Source organism: Rhinatrema bivittatum, chromosome 5, assembly GCF_901001135.1.
Source record: "Rhinatrema bivittatum chromosome 5, aRhiBiv1.1, whole genome shotgun sequence".
Taxonomy (NCBI): Eukaryota; Metazoa; Chordata; class Amphibia; order Gymnophiona; family Rhinatrematidae; genus Rhinatrema; species Rhinatrema bivittatum.
The window spans coordinates 65,919,105-65,936,056 of record NC_042619.1 but is presented as its reverse complement, the minus strand read 5'-3'; the positions used below and the strand labels follow the sequence as shown (position 1 = coordinate 65,936,056).

At 41.7% G+C, this 16,952-nt stretch overlaps 1 protein-coding gene across 1 annotated transcript in view; it reads right to left on the bottom strand.

Moving 5' to 3' along the window:
- Positions 1-16,952, bottom strand: part of DYNC2H1 (dynein cytoplasmic 2 heavy chain 1) — a 1,848,033-nt gene that overhangs the window by 1,767,568 nt on the left and 63,513 nt on the right. The window contains exons 5-6 of the mRNA XM_029602426.1: positions 12,262-12,406; positions 10,299-10,531 (exon numbers count right to left, since the gene is read on the bottom strand). Of these exons, the coding sequence (XP_029458286.1) occupies positions 10,299-10,531; positions 12,262-12,406 (378 nt within the window). The remainder of the gene's footprint in view (positions 1-10,298; positions 10,532-12,261; positions 12,407-16,952) is intronic.

The following is a 16,952-nucleotide window of genomic DNA, read 5'->3' as shown; positions in this document are numbered from 1 at the left end:
TCTGATGCTTTTAGCCAGGCCCATCTGCGAGCACTTATGCCAGAAGCTGCCACCCTTGAGGCTGTCTCAAATGAGTCATAGGCGGCTCTTACTTCATGTTTGCCGGCTTCAAAAGCTTTCTGAATTAGATTTTATGCTGGCTCCCTGAATTCCTGGGGTAAAGATGGTATGAACTCCTCCATCTGCTTCCAGAGGTTCCTTTGGTACTGTGTGATGTACAACTGGTAGGCTGCAATTCTAGAATTGAGGATTGCACCTTGAAATACCTTTCTTCCAAATGTGTTCAAGAACCTATTATCCTTCCCTGGAGGATTAGAGGAGTGCACTCTTGATCTTTTCGCTTTTTTCTGTGCTGATTCTACCACCACAGAAGAATGAGGAAGTTGGGATTTCTGGAAACCTGGTGCAGGTTGGACTAAATAGGTGGAGTCCATTCTTTTATTGATGGGAAGAACAGAGCAAGGATGTTCCCACATTCTTTGTTGAAGTTGAAGAAGAATATCATGGATAGGTATTGCCATGACTTGCTTGGGGGGAATCTACGAATTGTAGCACCTCAAGAGTTTGGTGACGGAGATCCTGCTCAGATTCTAATTTAAATGGAATAGAATCAGCCATCTCTTGGATAAAAGAGGAAAAAGTAAGGTCTTCTGGTGGAGACTGCTTTCTTGGATGAGGAGGAGACGGGTCAGACATGAAAGTTTCTGAGGTGTCAGATTGTGTGTCGCTCCAGGAATCATATTCTGGAGTATGAGGTCCTGGTTTTCCAGCTGGATGTGGAGGTACACCAGAGGGTCCTGGAATGGGTTCTTGTGGAGAAGCCTCCTCTTCTACTGGGTTGGAAGGTAAGGAATCCAGGAGATCTTGATATTTTTTCTGAAGTATTGAGTATAATCTTGCTTCAGATGATATATCCACTGCAGAAGGAAGTGGCATCGTAGATTTTGTCTTTGTCATCACTGATATCGGTGTCTTTTCTCTCGATGACTGTTCGGTACCCATGGTGGGTATATACGGCGATGCCTGATGAAAAAGAGCAGGAAGCATCGATGGTATACTTGATGAAAAGGTAGGCATCGATGAGGGCATCGAAGTTAATGTAGTCGTTTGCTCTGGAGGGAGGAACGAATCCGGAAGCTGGACGGGGCCTTGCGCTGCTATGGCTGTTGTCGACATGGCAGTGAGTGGCATAGATCCAGTGGCCGGTGTCGAGTAAGCCTCCGTTGTCGAGGCAATTGTCGGCATCGGGCGGGTGCCCAGCATCGGGACAGTGCCCGGCATCGGGGGAGCACCCGGCATCGGGACAGCTCCCAGCATCGGGACAGCTCCCGGCATCGGGAAATGTGCTGGAATAGATGACACCGTCGATGGAGCAGACCTCGGTACCGATTGTACCGGCATCGGTGACGTCGATGTTAAAGGGGACATCACTGGCATCAGCGGAGGTGCCGGCAGGTGTTCCTTAATCGCTTGTAAAACTGCCTCTTTTATGTAGGCTGTGAAGTCTTGCGGCATCGACGAAGGTGGTGCCACCGGTGGAAGTGTCGATGCCTCAGTATGCTGCGGAAGGGACGTCGGAGTAGGCCCTTCAGGCACCGAGGCTATAGTAAGTTTAGGCCGTTTCGGTAACGGTTCTCCTCGGCCAAGTGCCGACGGTGAAGTCGGGGCATGTCTGTGGCGATGTTTATGCTTAGGCCGTACGTCTACTGCCGAGTGTATCGACGATGTCGACGGGGTAGGGGAGGATTTATCTCCGGAACCGTCAGCTCGGCGCTTTTTTAACAGTACCTTTTTCGATACTCCGGATGGTGAAGATTTCGAAGAAATAGCTGGAGAAGGTGTCAGTTGTAAACTGAATAGCTGTTGGATGTTCTCCTGGCGGAGTTTACGGCCTTTTGGCGTCATTTCTTGACATTTCTCACATGATGAAATGTCATGTTTTTCTCCGAGACATCTAACGCACTCTTCGTGCGGATCGGTAACCGACATTGTGCGGTTGCAAGTCGGGCATTTTTTGAATCCTGAGGACATCTTGACATCGACGGCCGTCGATGACAGGAAATTGAATTTCGGGGGGTTTTTTGTTTTTTTTTTAAACCGAAATTAATTCACCAACCGGTGATATGTGAAAACATTTTTGAGACCCCTTAATGAAGAAAAATATATATTAGAAAAATAACGCTGAGGTAAACTCAGAGGGCTCCGGTATCCGTGCTGCTGTCCAGCTGCGCGGAAAAACGAAGACTGAAGTGAGACCCCTGTGGCAGAGAATATCATGGCATGCTGGGCATGCCCAGTAGCCCCAGGCTGCCAGTCAAAAGTTTCTAGAAACTTTGACCGAAGTTTTCCCGCACTAGGGCTCCGTTGCTGACGTCACCCATATGTGAGGACTAGCATCCTGCTTGTCCTGGGATAACTCCTGGTAACATGTCTACCTGGTGCGAAGGTGGCGGACTTCACGCGTCATCTAGATAGGATTTTAGACAGGGCTGAGGAGGAGACGGCTGTCATGGTACATGTGGGCACCAACGACATAGGAAAATGTGGGAGGGAGGTTCTGGAAGCCAAATTTAGGCTCTTAGGTAGAAAGCTTAAATCCAGAAGCACCAGGGTAACATTCTCCGAAATGCTCCCTGTTCCACACGCAGGTCCCCAGAGGCAGGCAGAGCTCCAGAGTCTCAATGCATGGATGAGAAGATGGTGCAAGGAAGAGGGATTCAGTTTTTGTAAGGAACTGGGGAACCTTTTGGGGAAGGAGGGGTCTCTTCCAAAGGGATGGGCTCCACCTTAACCAGGGTGGAACCAGACTGCTGGCGCTAACCTTTAAAAAGGAGATAGAGCAGCTTTTAAACTAGAACAAAGGGGAAAGCCGACAGTCACTCAGCAGCACATGGTTCGGAGGGAGGTATATTCAAAGGATACTAATGATGCATTAGAATTAGGGCATCCCGACAGTGAGGTTCCAATATTAAGAAAAGTAGTCCAATTGCCTGTAACTAAAAACTCACCTGAGCTAAAAAATTCTAACTTATCCCTATCAATTAAAAAGCAGAATGAAAATACAAATAAAAAAGAAACTTTGAAATGTTTGTATGCTAATGCCAGAAGTCTAAGAAGTAAGATGGGAGAATTAGAATGTATAGCAGTGAATGACTTAATTGGCATCTCAGAGACATGGAGGAAGGAGGACAACCAATGGGACATTGCTATACCGGGGTACAAATTATATCGCAATGACAGAGAGGAGCACCCAGGAGGCGGTGTGGCGCTTTATGTCCGGGATGGCATAGAGTCCAACAGGATAAACATCCTGCATGAGACTAAATGCTAAATTGAGTCTTTATGGGTAGAAATCCCTTGTGTGTCGGGGAAGACTATAGTGATAGGAGTATACCACCGTCCACCTGGTCAAGATGGTGAGACGGACAGTGAAATGCTAAGAGAAATTAGGGAAGCTAACCAAATTGGTAGTGCAGTAATAATGGGAGACTTCAATTACCAATAATAACAGAAGCAAACCTTGCACATAAGCAAGTATCCGGGATCACTGGTGCAGGAAAAGAGGTATGATTCCATGAAAACTTTTAAAGCATTTTTATTTAGAAGATTCAAAAGTCCTTACTGTGGCAACTCCATACAACATAATCAGACAAGAGTAACAGGTCCCCCTTAACTTTTAAAGCATTTTTATTTAGAAGATTCAAAAGTCCTTACTGTGGCAACTCCATACAACATAATCAGACAAGAGTAACAGGTCCCCCGACACGGTCCGTGTTTCGCGGAAGCTGCATCGGGAGGGACCAGATGACATTCAAAATCTAAAGATACAACAAACATAATCAAACATGGAAACAAAAGGCAGGCTGCTACAAAGAAATTACAATAGATAGGGGCATACCTTTAAACAGTCATCAGGAGCGCAAGCGCCCTCTGCAGTAGGAAACAATTTAAAGAGTAATTTGGCGCGAAAAGTACACTCTCGCGAGACGCTGTGTATGACAGCGAGACGCTGGGAATGACAGGCAAACACCTGTAGCCTAATCGGACAATGACTCTGGAACTTTACAGCACTAAACCGGGAGGAGGGCGCCTACCACTTATAACAAACATCTGAAAAACGGAGAACAGAGAAGCGCGATCTCCGAATGCAGTAAATAACCGACTGACACCTATAATCCTGAGAAAAGTCCAACCATGCTCTAATAAAACTGGTACCATTCAATGTCTTTGTTAAGACCAACAAAGACATTGAATGGTACCAGTTTTATTAGAGTATGGTTGGACTTTTCTCAGGATTATAGGTGTCAGTCGGTTATTTACTGCATTCGGAGATCGCGCTTCTCTGTTCTCCGTTTTTCAGATGTTTGTTATAAGTGGTAGGCGCCCTCCTCCCGGTTTAGTGCTGTAAAGTTCCAGAGTCATTGTCCGATTAGGCTACAGGTGTTTGCCTGTCATTCCCAGCGTCTCGCTGTCATACACAGCGTCTCGCGAGAGTGTACTTTTCGCGCCAAATTACTCTTTAAATTGTTTCCTACTGCAGAGGGCGCTTGCGCTCCTGATGACTGTTTAAAGGTATGCCCCTATCTATTGTAATTTCTTTGTAGCAGCCTGCCTTTTGTTTCCATGTTTGATTATGTTTGTTGTATCTTTAGATTTTGAATGTCATCTGGTCCCTCCCGATGCAGCTTCCGCGAAACACGGACCGTGTCGGGGGACCTGTTACTCTTGTCTGATTATGTTGTATGGAGTTGCCACAGTAAGGACTTTTGAATCTTCTAAATAAAAATGCTTTAAAAGTTAAGGGGGACCTGTTACTCTTGTCTGATTATGTTGTATGGAGTTGCCACAGTAAGGACTTTTGAATCTTCTAAATAAAAATGCTTTAAAAGTTTTCATGGAATCATACCTCTTTTCCTGCACCAGTGATCCCGGAGACTTCAATTACCCCAATATTGACTGGGTAAATGTATCATTGGGACACACTAGAGATATAACGTTCCTGGATGGAATAAATGATAGCTTTATGGAGCAATTGGTTCAGGAACCGACGAGAAAGGGAGCAATTTTAGATCTAATTCTCAGTGGAGCACAGGATTTGGTGAGAGAGGTAACGGTGGTGGGGCCGCTTGGCAATAGTGATCATAATATGATCAAATTTGAATTAATGACTGGAAGAGGAACAGGGGGTAACAGAGATTCTTCGACGTAGCAGGGTCAGAGCAGACAGACCAGGCATATCCTGACACAGGCTGGGATCACTAGCAGATGGCGTGGTCAACAGCAGGCGATGTTCAAGGGACTGGAAGATTGGGCTTCCAAATAGCAGATGAAATTTTTTTTTTTAAATTCTTTATTTATCAGGTTTTCCATTTATATATCGAGTAAATAAATCATCAATAACATATGCTGTTGTTTACATAAGTATTTCACCAATAAGCATTCTAACCTAATATCCATACAGCATAATATAGGATTAAATTATTACATATCACTCAATAATCTTCATTAAAAGTAACTTAGAGGAGAGGCAAGTGAAAACTTAGAAGAGAATATAAAAGCTATTATTAATTTAAGACAGGGCTTTAACATAGCATATTTCTTCAGTTACCTAATTCTTTTACCCTTACACATTGGTCAGTATTGGAGAAGAAGTAGTTGGTAACCTGGCCTCCACAAATTTCTTAAACTGATCAAAATGAAAGAAAACATAAACTTTGTTGCCTTTTCTTAGGATATATTTACATGGATAACGTAAAACATAGGAAAATCCTAAATCAATAGCTTTCTGTCTAAAGGAGAGGAATTCTCTTCTCCTTATTTGAGTGGCCTGAGCCACATCTGGAAATAACTTCACCGGTTGAGCATAGAAACTCAAAGGAAACTTCCTAAAATAGGATTTCATGATTAAATTAACATCTTGTTTATAAATAAAAGATGCCAGGAGAGTACCCCTCTCCAAAATTTCCACACTTGAATTCTCAAGGAAGCTAGTCAAATTAGCGGGAATATTAACCTGGTTAATTTCTCCAGCCGAGGTTCTCTTATTAATAAAGTAGCAACAATTTATAAACGGCAATTGATCAGGCAAAAAAGAGACAGCCTCGCTTAGAAATCTTTTTAAAGTAGTAAAGGGGATTTCTCCCACAATCTTAGGAAAATTTAAAATCCTGATGTTTAAATGTTTTGCGCTATTTTCCATAGCTTCCAGTCTCCTTATGCAAGATATTTGATCTCTTATAATTGTCCCATTTACTTCTTGTATCATCTTTATCTTATTTTCTGCCACACCGATTCTGGATGACATCTGAGTTATCTGTTCTTTAACTTCTTCTATTTTCACATGAGAATTATGGGCAACAGTATCCATCTTTTTCTCTAGTCTGTTCATGGAGGCCCCGAGTCCCACCATAACCTCCCAAATACTTTCCAGTGTTATGGTCTGCGGTCTTGAAAAACTGACCGCGGACTCACCTCCAGCTTCTGCTGTAATCTGGGCTCGATCCCCCGCAGAAAAACTCTCTCCCTCCACCACTTCAGTTGTCTGCAGCCCGATTTCACCTCCTCTCCCGCCGGGGTTTTCTCCTTCCACGGCGTTCTGGAGGGTTACAGCGCGCTCCTCTTCTGAGGCTTCTCCCTCCTCCTGCTCCGACGCTTCCACCGTGTCATCGGTCGGCGCCGGAGTTGGTTCGGCATCGGTGTCGCGCTGTGCTGGGGGTTGACGCTGTTCAGGGCTCAAGGATACCTCCTCCAAGAGAGCACCGTGCTCTCTTCCACATGGGCTCTCAGCGGGCTCCTCGGTTCCTCGATTTGCTGAAGTGGACAGGAACCGGTCGATTTCCAGCTGGGTCATAGGTGGTAAGGACTTGGTGGGGTAAATCCTCACCTTACCCTTTCTTTTAGCAGGCATGACAAATTTTAGGAAAATATAAATTTCAATGTGGAGCTCAAGCGTTCCTGGCTCCTGCTATGCCGCCATCTTGCCTCGCTTCCCCTGGCAGATGAAATTTAATGTGGACAAGTGCAAGGTATTGCATATAGGGAAAAATAACCTATACTGTAGTTACACGATGTTAGGTTCCATATTAGGAGTTACCACCCGAGAAAAAGATCTAGGCATCATAGTAGATAATACATTGAAATCGTCGGCTCAGTGTGCTGCAGCAGTCAAAAAAGCTAACAGAATGTTAGGAATTATTAGGAAGGGAATGGTGAATAAAACGGAAAATGTCATAATGCCTCTGTATCGCTCCATAGTAAGACAGACTGCACCTCGAGTACTGTGTACAATTCTGGTCACCACATCCAGCGGTGGATTCCCAATGAAGACCGGCCCAGGGATTCGCCGCCCAGGCCGGCCCAGGAGATATCACGTGGTCTGCCGAGCGCGACTCTGTCACGGCCACACTCGGCTGACTACATGACTAGCGCGACCGGCCCACCGGGGGATGCCTGATCCCCTGATTGGCCAATCCGCCCCTGACCACATCTCAAAAAAAGATATAGTTGCTCTGGAGAAGGTATAGAGAAGGGCGACCAAAATGATAAAGGGGATGGAAAAGCTCCCCTATGAGGAAAGGCTAAAGAGGTTAGGGCTGTTCAGCTTGAAGAAGAGACAGCTGAGGGCGGATATATTAGAGGTCTAGAACGGGTAGATGTGAATCAGTTATTTACTCTTTCCGATAATAGAAGGACTAGGGGGCACTCCATAAAGTTACCAAGTAGCACATTTAAAACTAATCGGAGAAAATTCTCTTTCACTCAATGCACAATTAAGCTCTGGAATTTGTTGCCAGAGTATGTGGTTAGTGCAGTTTGTGTAGCTGGGTTTAAAAAAGGTTTTGATAAGTTCTTGAAGTGCATTAACTTCTATTAATCAAGCTGACTTAGGGAATAGCCTCTGATGTTACTGGCATCAGTAGCATGGGATCTACTTAGTGTAGCCTGGTTTGGCCTCTGTTGGAAACAGATGCTAGGCTTGATGGACCCTTGGTCTGACCCAATATGGCAATTTCTTATGTTCTTAAGGTTCCTCTTCCTTATCTTGCATTGGTGTGCCGACTCCTTACAGCTATCTGTGGGTTTCTTGGCTCAAGTAGTAGCTTCCAAAACCAAACAATTGATTTTCCCCCATAATTCCTGAAATTCCTGGGGTGGATGCTGAGCAGCAAGTGAAGGTGTGATCTTCTCGGAATTTCTTTGGTGGAGGAAAGCCCCTACCACAAAGATAGGGGCAAGTACCCAATTCTTGACTGGTAGGACTAGATGGGGCTCTTGGATTTCTTTCAGTCTTACTTTTACTCTCTCCCAAAATTTGGGTGTGTGGGACTCGTATGTTTTCGTCTTTGTCTTCGATAACTGCTTCAAGCCTCCGCTTGACAAAATGGTTTTCCTTTTCCAAGCTTTCTCGTGCGTATCTCACTTGTTCCACCTGCTCCTTTAGGTGTTCATAGATTATTTTAAGGGTGTTTTCCAGGAGATGCTGCAGAGAGGTTTGAGTTCCTGTGTACTCTCTACAGGGAGAGGGAAGTCTTGGAAGGGTTCCATACAAGAATCAGTACATCCAAGTCCCCAATGTATGAGTTTCGAGATGGACCAATCAAACTGTAGCTGGTGTCTCCATGGCCACGCATACCTAGATTAAATGGGCTCACAGCTTTGGACTGGACATGGACACTGATGACTTCAGTGTATATGGACCCAATACATCATGGAGTCGATTTTAAGACCCAACGTGTGTGCGGTTCCCGGCACACGCACATGGACGCACCAATTTTATAACATGCACGTGCCAGCGTACGCATGTTATAAAATCCGATGGCCGTGCGCATATGCACGCCGGATTTTAAAATCCACGCATACATGTCCAGGTGGCCCGCGACTCGGGTGCACAGGGGAGTGAATTTTAGCAAAATACAGGAGGCGACACAATCAGGCCTCCCCCAGTTCCCTCCCAGTCCGTTCCAATTAAAAAGCGGACTGGGAGGGAAATTTCCTATCCCTAATCCTACCCTAACAAATTAGGTCAACTATTGAGTCCCCAAGGATAGGTGGATTTTACTACTTTAAAAGAAAAATACCATTTGGATGATGGAGATCACGTCGCTTACATACAAATTCGGAATTATATTCATCGACATTTAAGTAAAAGCTGGGCAGGGAAGGGTTATTCTATTTTGCATTAAGGGTTGGCCATTTTAAAATATTTATTTCAAAAATTTATGAGGCACTGAATCAATATTCAGAGGATTTACTTAAGCATGAAAAAGACTGGGTGAGGAAACAATTTTCTGATGACGAAGATATTTGGGTGGATATTAGGAAAAAAAAGGCAAAATCATCTATTTCTGTACAATTAACAGAAAATTCCCTTAAATTATATTTGAGATGGTATTATACTCCTCTTCAATTAAAAAGTATGTTTCTGAATATCTCTGATAATTTCTGGAGGGAGTTTGGGGAATGGGAATTGGTGGAACATATATGGTGGTCATGCTCCAAGCTTGTACCATATTGGGAAATAATTTGTAATTTAATCATGGATATTACACAGTTTACAATAGATAGAGATCCTTTGTCATGCCTGCTCTCCGCATCCATGAAAGGTATGCCAAGAATAACTGATCAACTGGCTACACAGATTTTTATCGCGGCATGTTGTGAAACAGCAGCACATTGGAAACAACAAACGGTGCCTAACAAGAAGGAGGTGTATAAGTGTCTTCATTTTATCTACCAGATGGAACAACTAACAGTGATTTGGAACAATATAACTGAGAAAACTTGGTGTTCTATTTTTCAAACCTGAAATAAAGATAAAAATGCGAACTTCTTGACAAGCTAAGGGAGGGTGGGGGTAGAGGAGGAAGGTAGATTTAGGGACAGGAATGTATTATGATGACAGTTTTATGTTATGTTGATTAATGGTTGTACTTCAAAAACTTTGAATAAAAATTAAATTTAAAAAAAAGCCTAAAGGTTTTTCTCTTACTAGCTGTTGGTATTCAGTGTAAGGGGGCAATAATCAAAGCTTTTTATGCATTTTGATTACTGCCAATTTTCCCTCCCCATTAAGAACAGAGTGCAAAACTTTACCCATTTTAAAAAAAAAGTGTTCAGGAGAGCTAAAGAATGTGCAGAAATTGCATTTTCAAATCTCTGTGCAGATTTTGTACCCAGATTGGGTGCATTAGCTCTCAGTTTCAAAGGGAAAATCCATGAGGAATTTCCCTTTGAAAATGAACTTGCAGTCATGGAGAATTTCAAATTGCCCTCTAAAAATACAATCAATGGATTCCTACCTCTTCAAGGCGTTTTCCAAGTTTATCCAGAGACTCTGGATAATATTTCTCATGTTTCCATGGGTGTGGAGTATAACGTTGCCAGAGTTGCCCAGTTAGGTGACTGCACGCTGCTACCCACTGTTCACAAATTGTGATACCAGCCTTTAAATTCTCTTTTACCGTGAGGTAAGAATCCTTCCATAAATTCAATGTTCCAAGGTTTTTCTGAATACATCTACCAAGTGAGCCACCTAAAACCAAGAGAAAAAGAATGAACTTAATTGTGGTTACAAAAAAAACCCCACTTTCTTAATGTAAACTGTATTCAAAATAAAAACCTGTAATTTGAGATGAACATAATGTGGCCTCATACTTAATGTGGTGGAACGCATATTCAAAATGTAAAAATTCCATATCCTATGGCCTTTGATTAATTATTAAATAAGTAATAATGTTTATTGGCTTAACGGCACAGTATTTAGCAATGTGCTTTCGAACCACTTGTGAATACACACACATTCAGCAGAGTAAGATCAAACATGGGAGAAAGATGGAGGAGGCCAAGAACAGGGCATGCAGCTTGAATTGGCTACTGGTTCCTTAGGGACCTTTGTTTTCAGTTTTTATTTTATTTTCCCTGGGAATTTCAATGTTATAGCAAAAAAAAAAAAATCTATGGAAAAGTAATGTTTCCACCAATTTTTTTTATTACATTGAAATTCCCAGGAAAAAATGAAATACAAAATTCCCTATGGATCCTGTACAAAGATTATCAACAGATATTAAAGGCTTCACATTTTTCTGTAAGTCTACTACAAAATGGTCTGGTTGGTGGAAGAATTTGGATATATGAAAATGTGGGATTATCTCTGTTCACTTATTTGATAGTCATGCAGATTCTATTAGGATATTCTAACATGCTGGCACATTATATCAGAGCCCAAGCAAAATTATTCAATTCCACACCAGACTAATGATTTTACAAGTGATCAATCTACATTTCAGCTGCTACATTTCTTGTGCTTAATCAGTTGGCAATTCTCACTCCACTGTTGTTGCCTATGTCAGTGGTGACATAAATTGCATACTACTACTAGCCTGACAGAACCATTGACATTCATGCTTCCCCTGTGAGTTATCTCCAAACAGTTGTTGGCTACTGTACAAAAAGCAAAAAGGTTCTCAAACCAGTCATCAGGATACACTAAACTGTCTATTTTAGAGGATTTTTTTATTCTTTTATTTTGTCCCTTGGCAGCTTTGTACATGGATTCCAGCTTTAATGTGCTGTAAATCATCATTCACATGCTTCACAGATTTTTCCTAACAACTGATTTTTCCTCCAAAACCCACCACTTCGCATCATAGCAATGATCTTTAGTTTACACCCTTCAAAGCCCGAAGCATATGCACTCTTGTGCCAGCCAGCAGATGCCACTGTGAATCCACAGCCAGGCTAACTCTCTCCCCAGGGATTATGGACACTACCTCCACAGAATCCCCAGTCCCAGCTAGCCTGAGGATTGGAAATCTAGGCCAGGGATTCCAACCTGGATCTGTGTACTGACAATGAGCCATCAGGTCAGACCCATCAGTCTGGTTTTCAAGCTGACCTAATGGATCTAAATAAAATATATATTGCACCTGATTGATGTTTGCAAATATATCTCATGCATATGCATTTGGGACAGCTTGAAAACCAAACAGGCTAGGAGGTTTATGAGGACTTGTTTGAGAATCATTACTGTAGTAAAATACTCAAGTAATTGAGCCAAGTCAATCAGTTCCAGAATACAAAATAAAATGTTGAATGTAGTCAAGACCAGATAATGCCTCATCTCTTTACATGTGGTCTTCTAAAAGAAACACACACACTCAATGATTTAGACAATTTTACTGACTGAGTAACAGCTTGCATTCAGAAACGGTCATCAACAATCTAAGTTTAGATTGGACATAAAGGAAGGAATTCCACAGTTACCTATAATATCCAAAAGATGCAGCATGCGAGGTTCAGGATAAGGCTCATATTCAGTTTGTCTCCATACATCATCAATAGCCTCCCGGGTAGACTCCACCAACTCCACAACATCAAACAAAGAAATGCTATCCAAGCTGTTGTAATACTGCAAACAAACCAAATCAACTATACCAAAAATAACAGAAATGCAGTATACCTGAAATACAATTTGAAATCCAGTTTCCAAATAAAATACATCATTTTTGTCTGACAAGAATTACCTACAAGTTGATTTTATTAGTTCTAAAATCAGTCTGAAAGACCTTTGCTTTGGTAGTAATTTAATTTCTGAAGAAAGTTCATAGAAGACAATTATCCTTAACTGTGAAGGGATTGCCAATGACGAGGATGATAATTATGATAATGATGCATATGAGTGACAGATTATTAATGTTCTAAGGGTGTGAAGATGTACATATCTGCAGATACACCTTCACCTCATGTCATCAATACTTTCCTTCCCACACTGGAAAAATTAACTTACTGTCACTACAAACTTAATATTATCATTGATTATTATGTACTGGAAAAAAGTGAAGTTACTTACCTGTAAAGCAAGTTTGCTTAACGTAAACAGGGAATTCTGTAGAAAGCAAGATAAATTAGCCATGACACAACAGTGACAATTTCTCTAGCTCAGTAAAATTTTACAGCTGAGCATGTGCGGGAGTTCACTCACACATGCTGACTCCTGACCCTTCTAGTCAATTGTAGAGTTTAGCTTTAGCTAAGTAGTCAACTCTCCAGGGAAGAAGATGGATATTAAGCATGGTTAATTTATCCTGCAGTCTACGGAGAACCCCATTTACAGGAAGTAAACTTGCTTTCTCTATCCACAGCAGGGCTGAATTAGCCACGACATGTGTGGAGTCCCAAGCAGAGCACTTACAGAAATAAGCAACCCAGGCCACTCGTGGAGAGTGTACTACTGGAAGAACAGGCTGCAGAAAACTGCTTGCCTAGAGTTACTGTCACTTCTTGAAATGTGGTCCAGACAGCAGTGAGAAGTGAAGATGTAAACTATCAAATTGCAGCTTTGCAGATGTCTTCAATGGAAACGGCTGATAGATGAAGTACTGAAATAACCATGGCTCTCACTTGATGAGCTTGACAGAGTCTGTGATCTGAAGACCAACCAATGCCTAACAATGCACAAGAGAGCACTACCCAGTTAGACAACATGTGTTTAGCATTAGCTATACCAAATCTGTTAGGCTCACAGGAAACAAACAATTCAGAAGCTTGATGATAAGACCGAGTTCCTATGAGGTAATAGGCTAAGGCCTGTTTGCAGTCCAGCAAATGAAGGACCTGCTCTCCTTTATGCACATGAGGGCTTGGAAAGAACACGGGCAAAGCAATAGCTTGATTCAAGTGAAACACAGAAACCACTTTTGGAAGAAACTTGAGATGGGTGCAGAGCACAACCTTGTTATGAAAAAAATTGCAGGTCATGGGGACTACATGCTCCAGAGCTGCCATATGCCCGAGAACTACTAGAACTGTTTGGGCTGGGACTTAATCTCACTATAGCAGGTTCTGGACCAGTGCCTGTAGAAAAACTGCCTTTTCTGAAGGCAGGAACACTTTTTTGTGTAGCGAGTCTATTCATGGCCCAATTAATTTTATTCTCTGGGTAGGGATGAGGTTTGATTTGCCATAACTGACTATAAACTGACTACTACTCAGATCAGTGGAGAAAAAATGGAGGAAAAAACCAACAAATCAGTTAAAAGACAGATACAAAACCATTCTTTACATATACAAAACTGATATCAATAAAGCCAAAAAAGACTTCTATTCAGATAAAATTCATAAATACCAATTTAACCCCAAAGAACTTTTTTAAATACATTAAAGAACTCACTCAACATTGTATATCCCCTTTTCCTAATAGCCAACAATTAATCGCATGTGATGACTTTGCTACCTTCTTTAGAGACAAAATACTTAAACTTATCAAGAATATTCCAAAAATTAATGAAGATTCAATTCCCTCTCATTCAAATTAAATTCAACATGGTCATCGTTTGACACTATAGCTTCCACAGAAGTTATTTATTTATTTATTTATTTATTTTATTTAGGGCTTTTTTTATACCGACATTCATGATACCAATCATATCATATCAGTTTACAAGAAACAATGGTGCAATAGCATTAACATCAACATGAACAATAGGCGAAGAGAGAACAAGTGAGCAAAGTTACAATAAAACAGGGGCACTTGAACTGGGAGGAGGAAGAGCCAGAGGCATGGCTAACTCAGAAAATAATATCTGGTCATATACTCAGGATTATAATAATAACATGTACTCAGGACTGAGTACTATCAAATATATAAATAATACCATATAATCAGGGCTGTAGTAATATCATAAGGTCTTGACTAAATAGTATCCGTTCATAAAACTCGGAACTAATTAATATAGAGTCAGAAGCCATGTCAGGGATGGGGTATGTCGACTGGAAGACCATGGCGAGTTATTGTAGTTGGGGCGGTCATAGATCAGGGAAGGCTTGTAGAAATAGCCATGTCTTGAGTTTCTTTCTGAAAGTCAGCATGCAAGGTTCTTGTCTAAGGTCTGGGGGCATGGTGTTCCAGATGGTTGGCGCCACCGTTGAGAAGGCTCGATCTTTGGTGGATGAGAGATGTGTGGATTTGGCTGGGGGGGTGTGTAGTGAGCCCTTGTATGCTTCTCTGATGGGTCTAGAAGAGAAGTGCAGAGTGAGTGGGTAGTGTATATCGATGGGTGTTCTGTTGTAAATAGCTTTATGGATGATGATGAGACACTTGTGTAGAATTCTAAAGTTTACTGGGAGCCAATGCAGGTTTTTCAGGATGGGTGTGAGGTGGTCTCTTCTATTGGAGTTTGTTAGAATTCTAGCGGCCGAATTTTGTAGCATCTGAAGCGGTTTGGTGGAAGAGGCAGGAAGGCCTAGCAGAATGGAATTGCAGTAATCTAATTTGAAGAAAATAATGGCCTGGAGTACCGATCTGAAGTCTTGAAAGTAGAGTAGCGGTTTGAGTCTTTTTAGTACCTGAAGTTTGAAGAAGCAGTCTTTGGTTATGTTGGTGATGAACTATTTTAGATTTAGCTGGTTATCAAGTATAACTCAGAGGTCTCTTGCTTGGCTGACCAGGGTGTTGGTGTGACTTGAATGTGTGTTATCTTTGTGGTTGAGAGATATAAGGAGCATTTCTGTCTTAGACGTGTTAAGAACAAGGTTTAAGGTAGTAAGGAGGTCAAGTAAGATAGTAAGTTCATAAAATAATCCAAAAAATGAATCCCACTTCTCACCCAAGTGATTTTATCCCCATAAAATTACTTAAACTAATTCCCAATATTATTGCTAAGCCTATTGCTAATATAATAAATCTTTCATTAAATGAAGGAATTTTCCCTGATCATTTAAAATGTGCTGTAATCAAACCTACTCTTAAAAAATCTCACCTAGACCTATTTACCATTACCAACTATAGACTTATTTCTAACCTTCATTTCATAGCTGAAATACTTGAAAAATTTGTTAATCAGCAACTTCAGGAATATCTAGAAAAACACAGAATACTCTTCCCAGCTCAGCATGGTTTTAGAAGTTCACTTAGCACAGAAACCCTATTAATATCACTCTCTGATTTAATTTTAAAAGGCTTAGACAATGGCCAAAAATTCATATTAATTTTCCATGATATTTCAGCAGCTTTTGATACTGTAAATCATTTTACTCTTCTGAAAAGATTAGTAGAAATTGGACTACGTGATACCACTATAAACTGGTTCACATCATATTTGTGCAATAGATCATACATTGTCAAAACTAATTATAAAGAATCTAAACAAATACCTCTTCCTCATGGAGTTCCTCAAGGGTCCTCTCTATCTTCAACACTTTTTAATATTTATTTACTCCCATTATGTAAACTCCTTTCAGACCTTAATTTAACTTATTATATTTATGCAGATGATGTTCAAATTCTTTTACCGATAAATACTAATCTTACTAATTCACTAAACCTTTGTAAGTCTTATCTCACTACAATACAAAAATTATTAACTCAATTATCCCTCAATCTCAATCATAATAAAACAGAAATCCTTTATATTTGCAACAAATCCTCACCTGAGATTGACTTCCATCTAAATAATTACTTATCTAAGAAAAATATCTTACTCAACGTAAGGGACCTTGGATTCATTTTTGATTCAGAATTCTGTTTTAAGAAACACATTGGGGCAGATTTTCAAAGGCTACGCGCATAACAAACGTGCGTAACCCGAGAAAATCTGCCCCTGCGCGCGCCGAGCCTGTTTTGCATACGCTAGGCGGCGTGCGCAAGCCCGGGACACACGTATGTCCCAGGGCTTGCAAAAATGGTCGGAGCATGGGCGATCCAGGGCGGTTCGGGGGCGGGGCGTGGGCGTGGCCGGAGCTTCCAGGCACAGTGGCCATTTGCCGCTGTGCCCTGGATCGCAGGCCAGCCATTGGCAGGCACAAATTACCCGACAAAGGTAAGAGGGGGTTCTAGGTAGGGCTGGGGGGTGGGTTAGGTAGGGGAAGGGAGGGGAAGGTGTGAGGAGGCGGAAGGAAAGTTCCCTCCGAGGCCGCTCTTATTTCGAAGCAGCCTTGGAGGAAATGGAGGAAAGCTG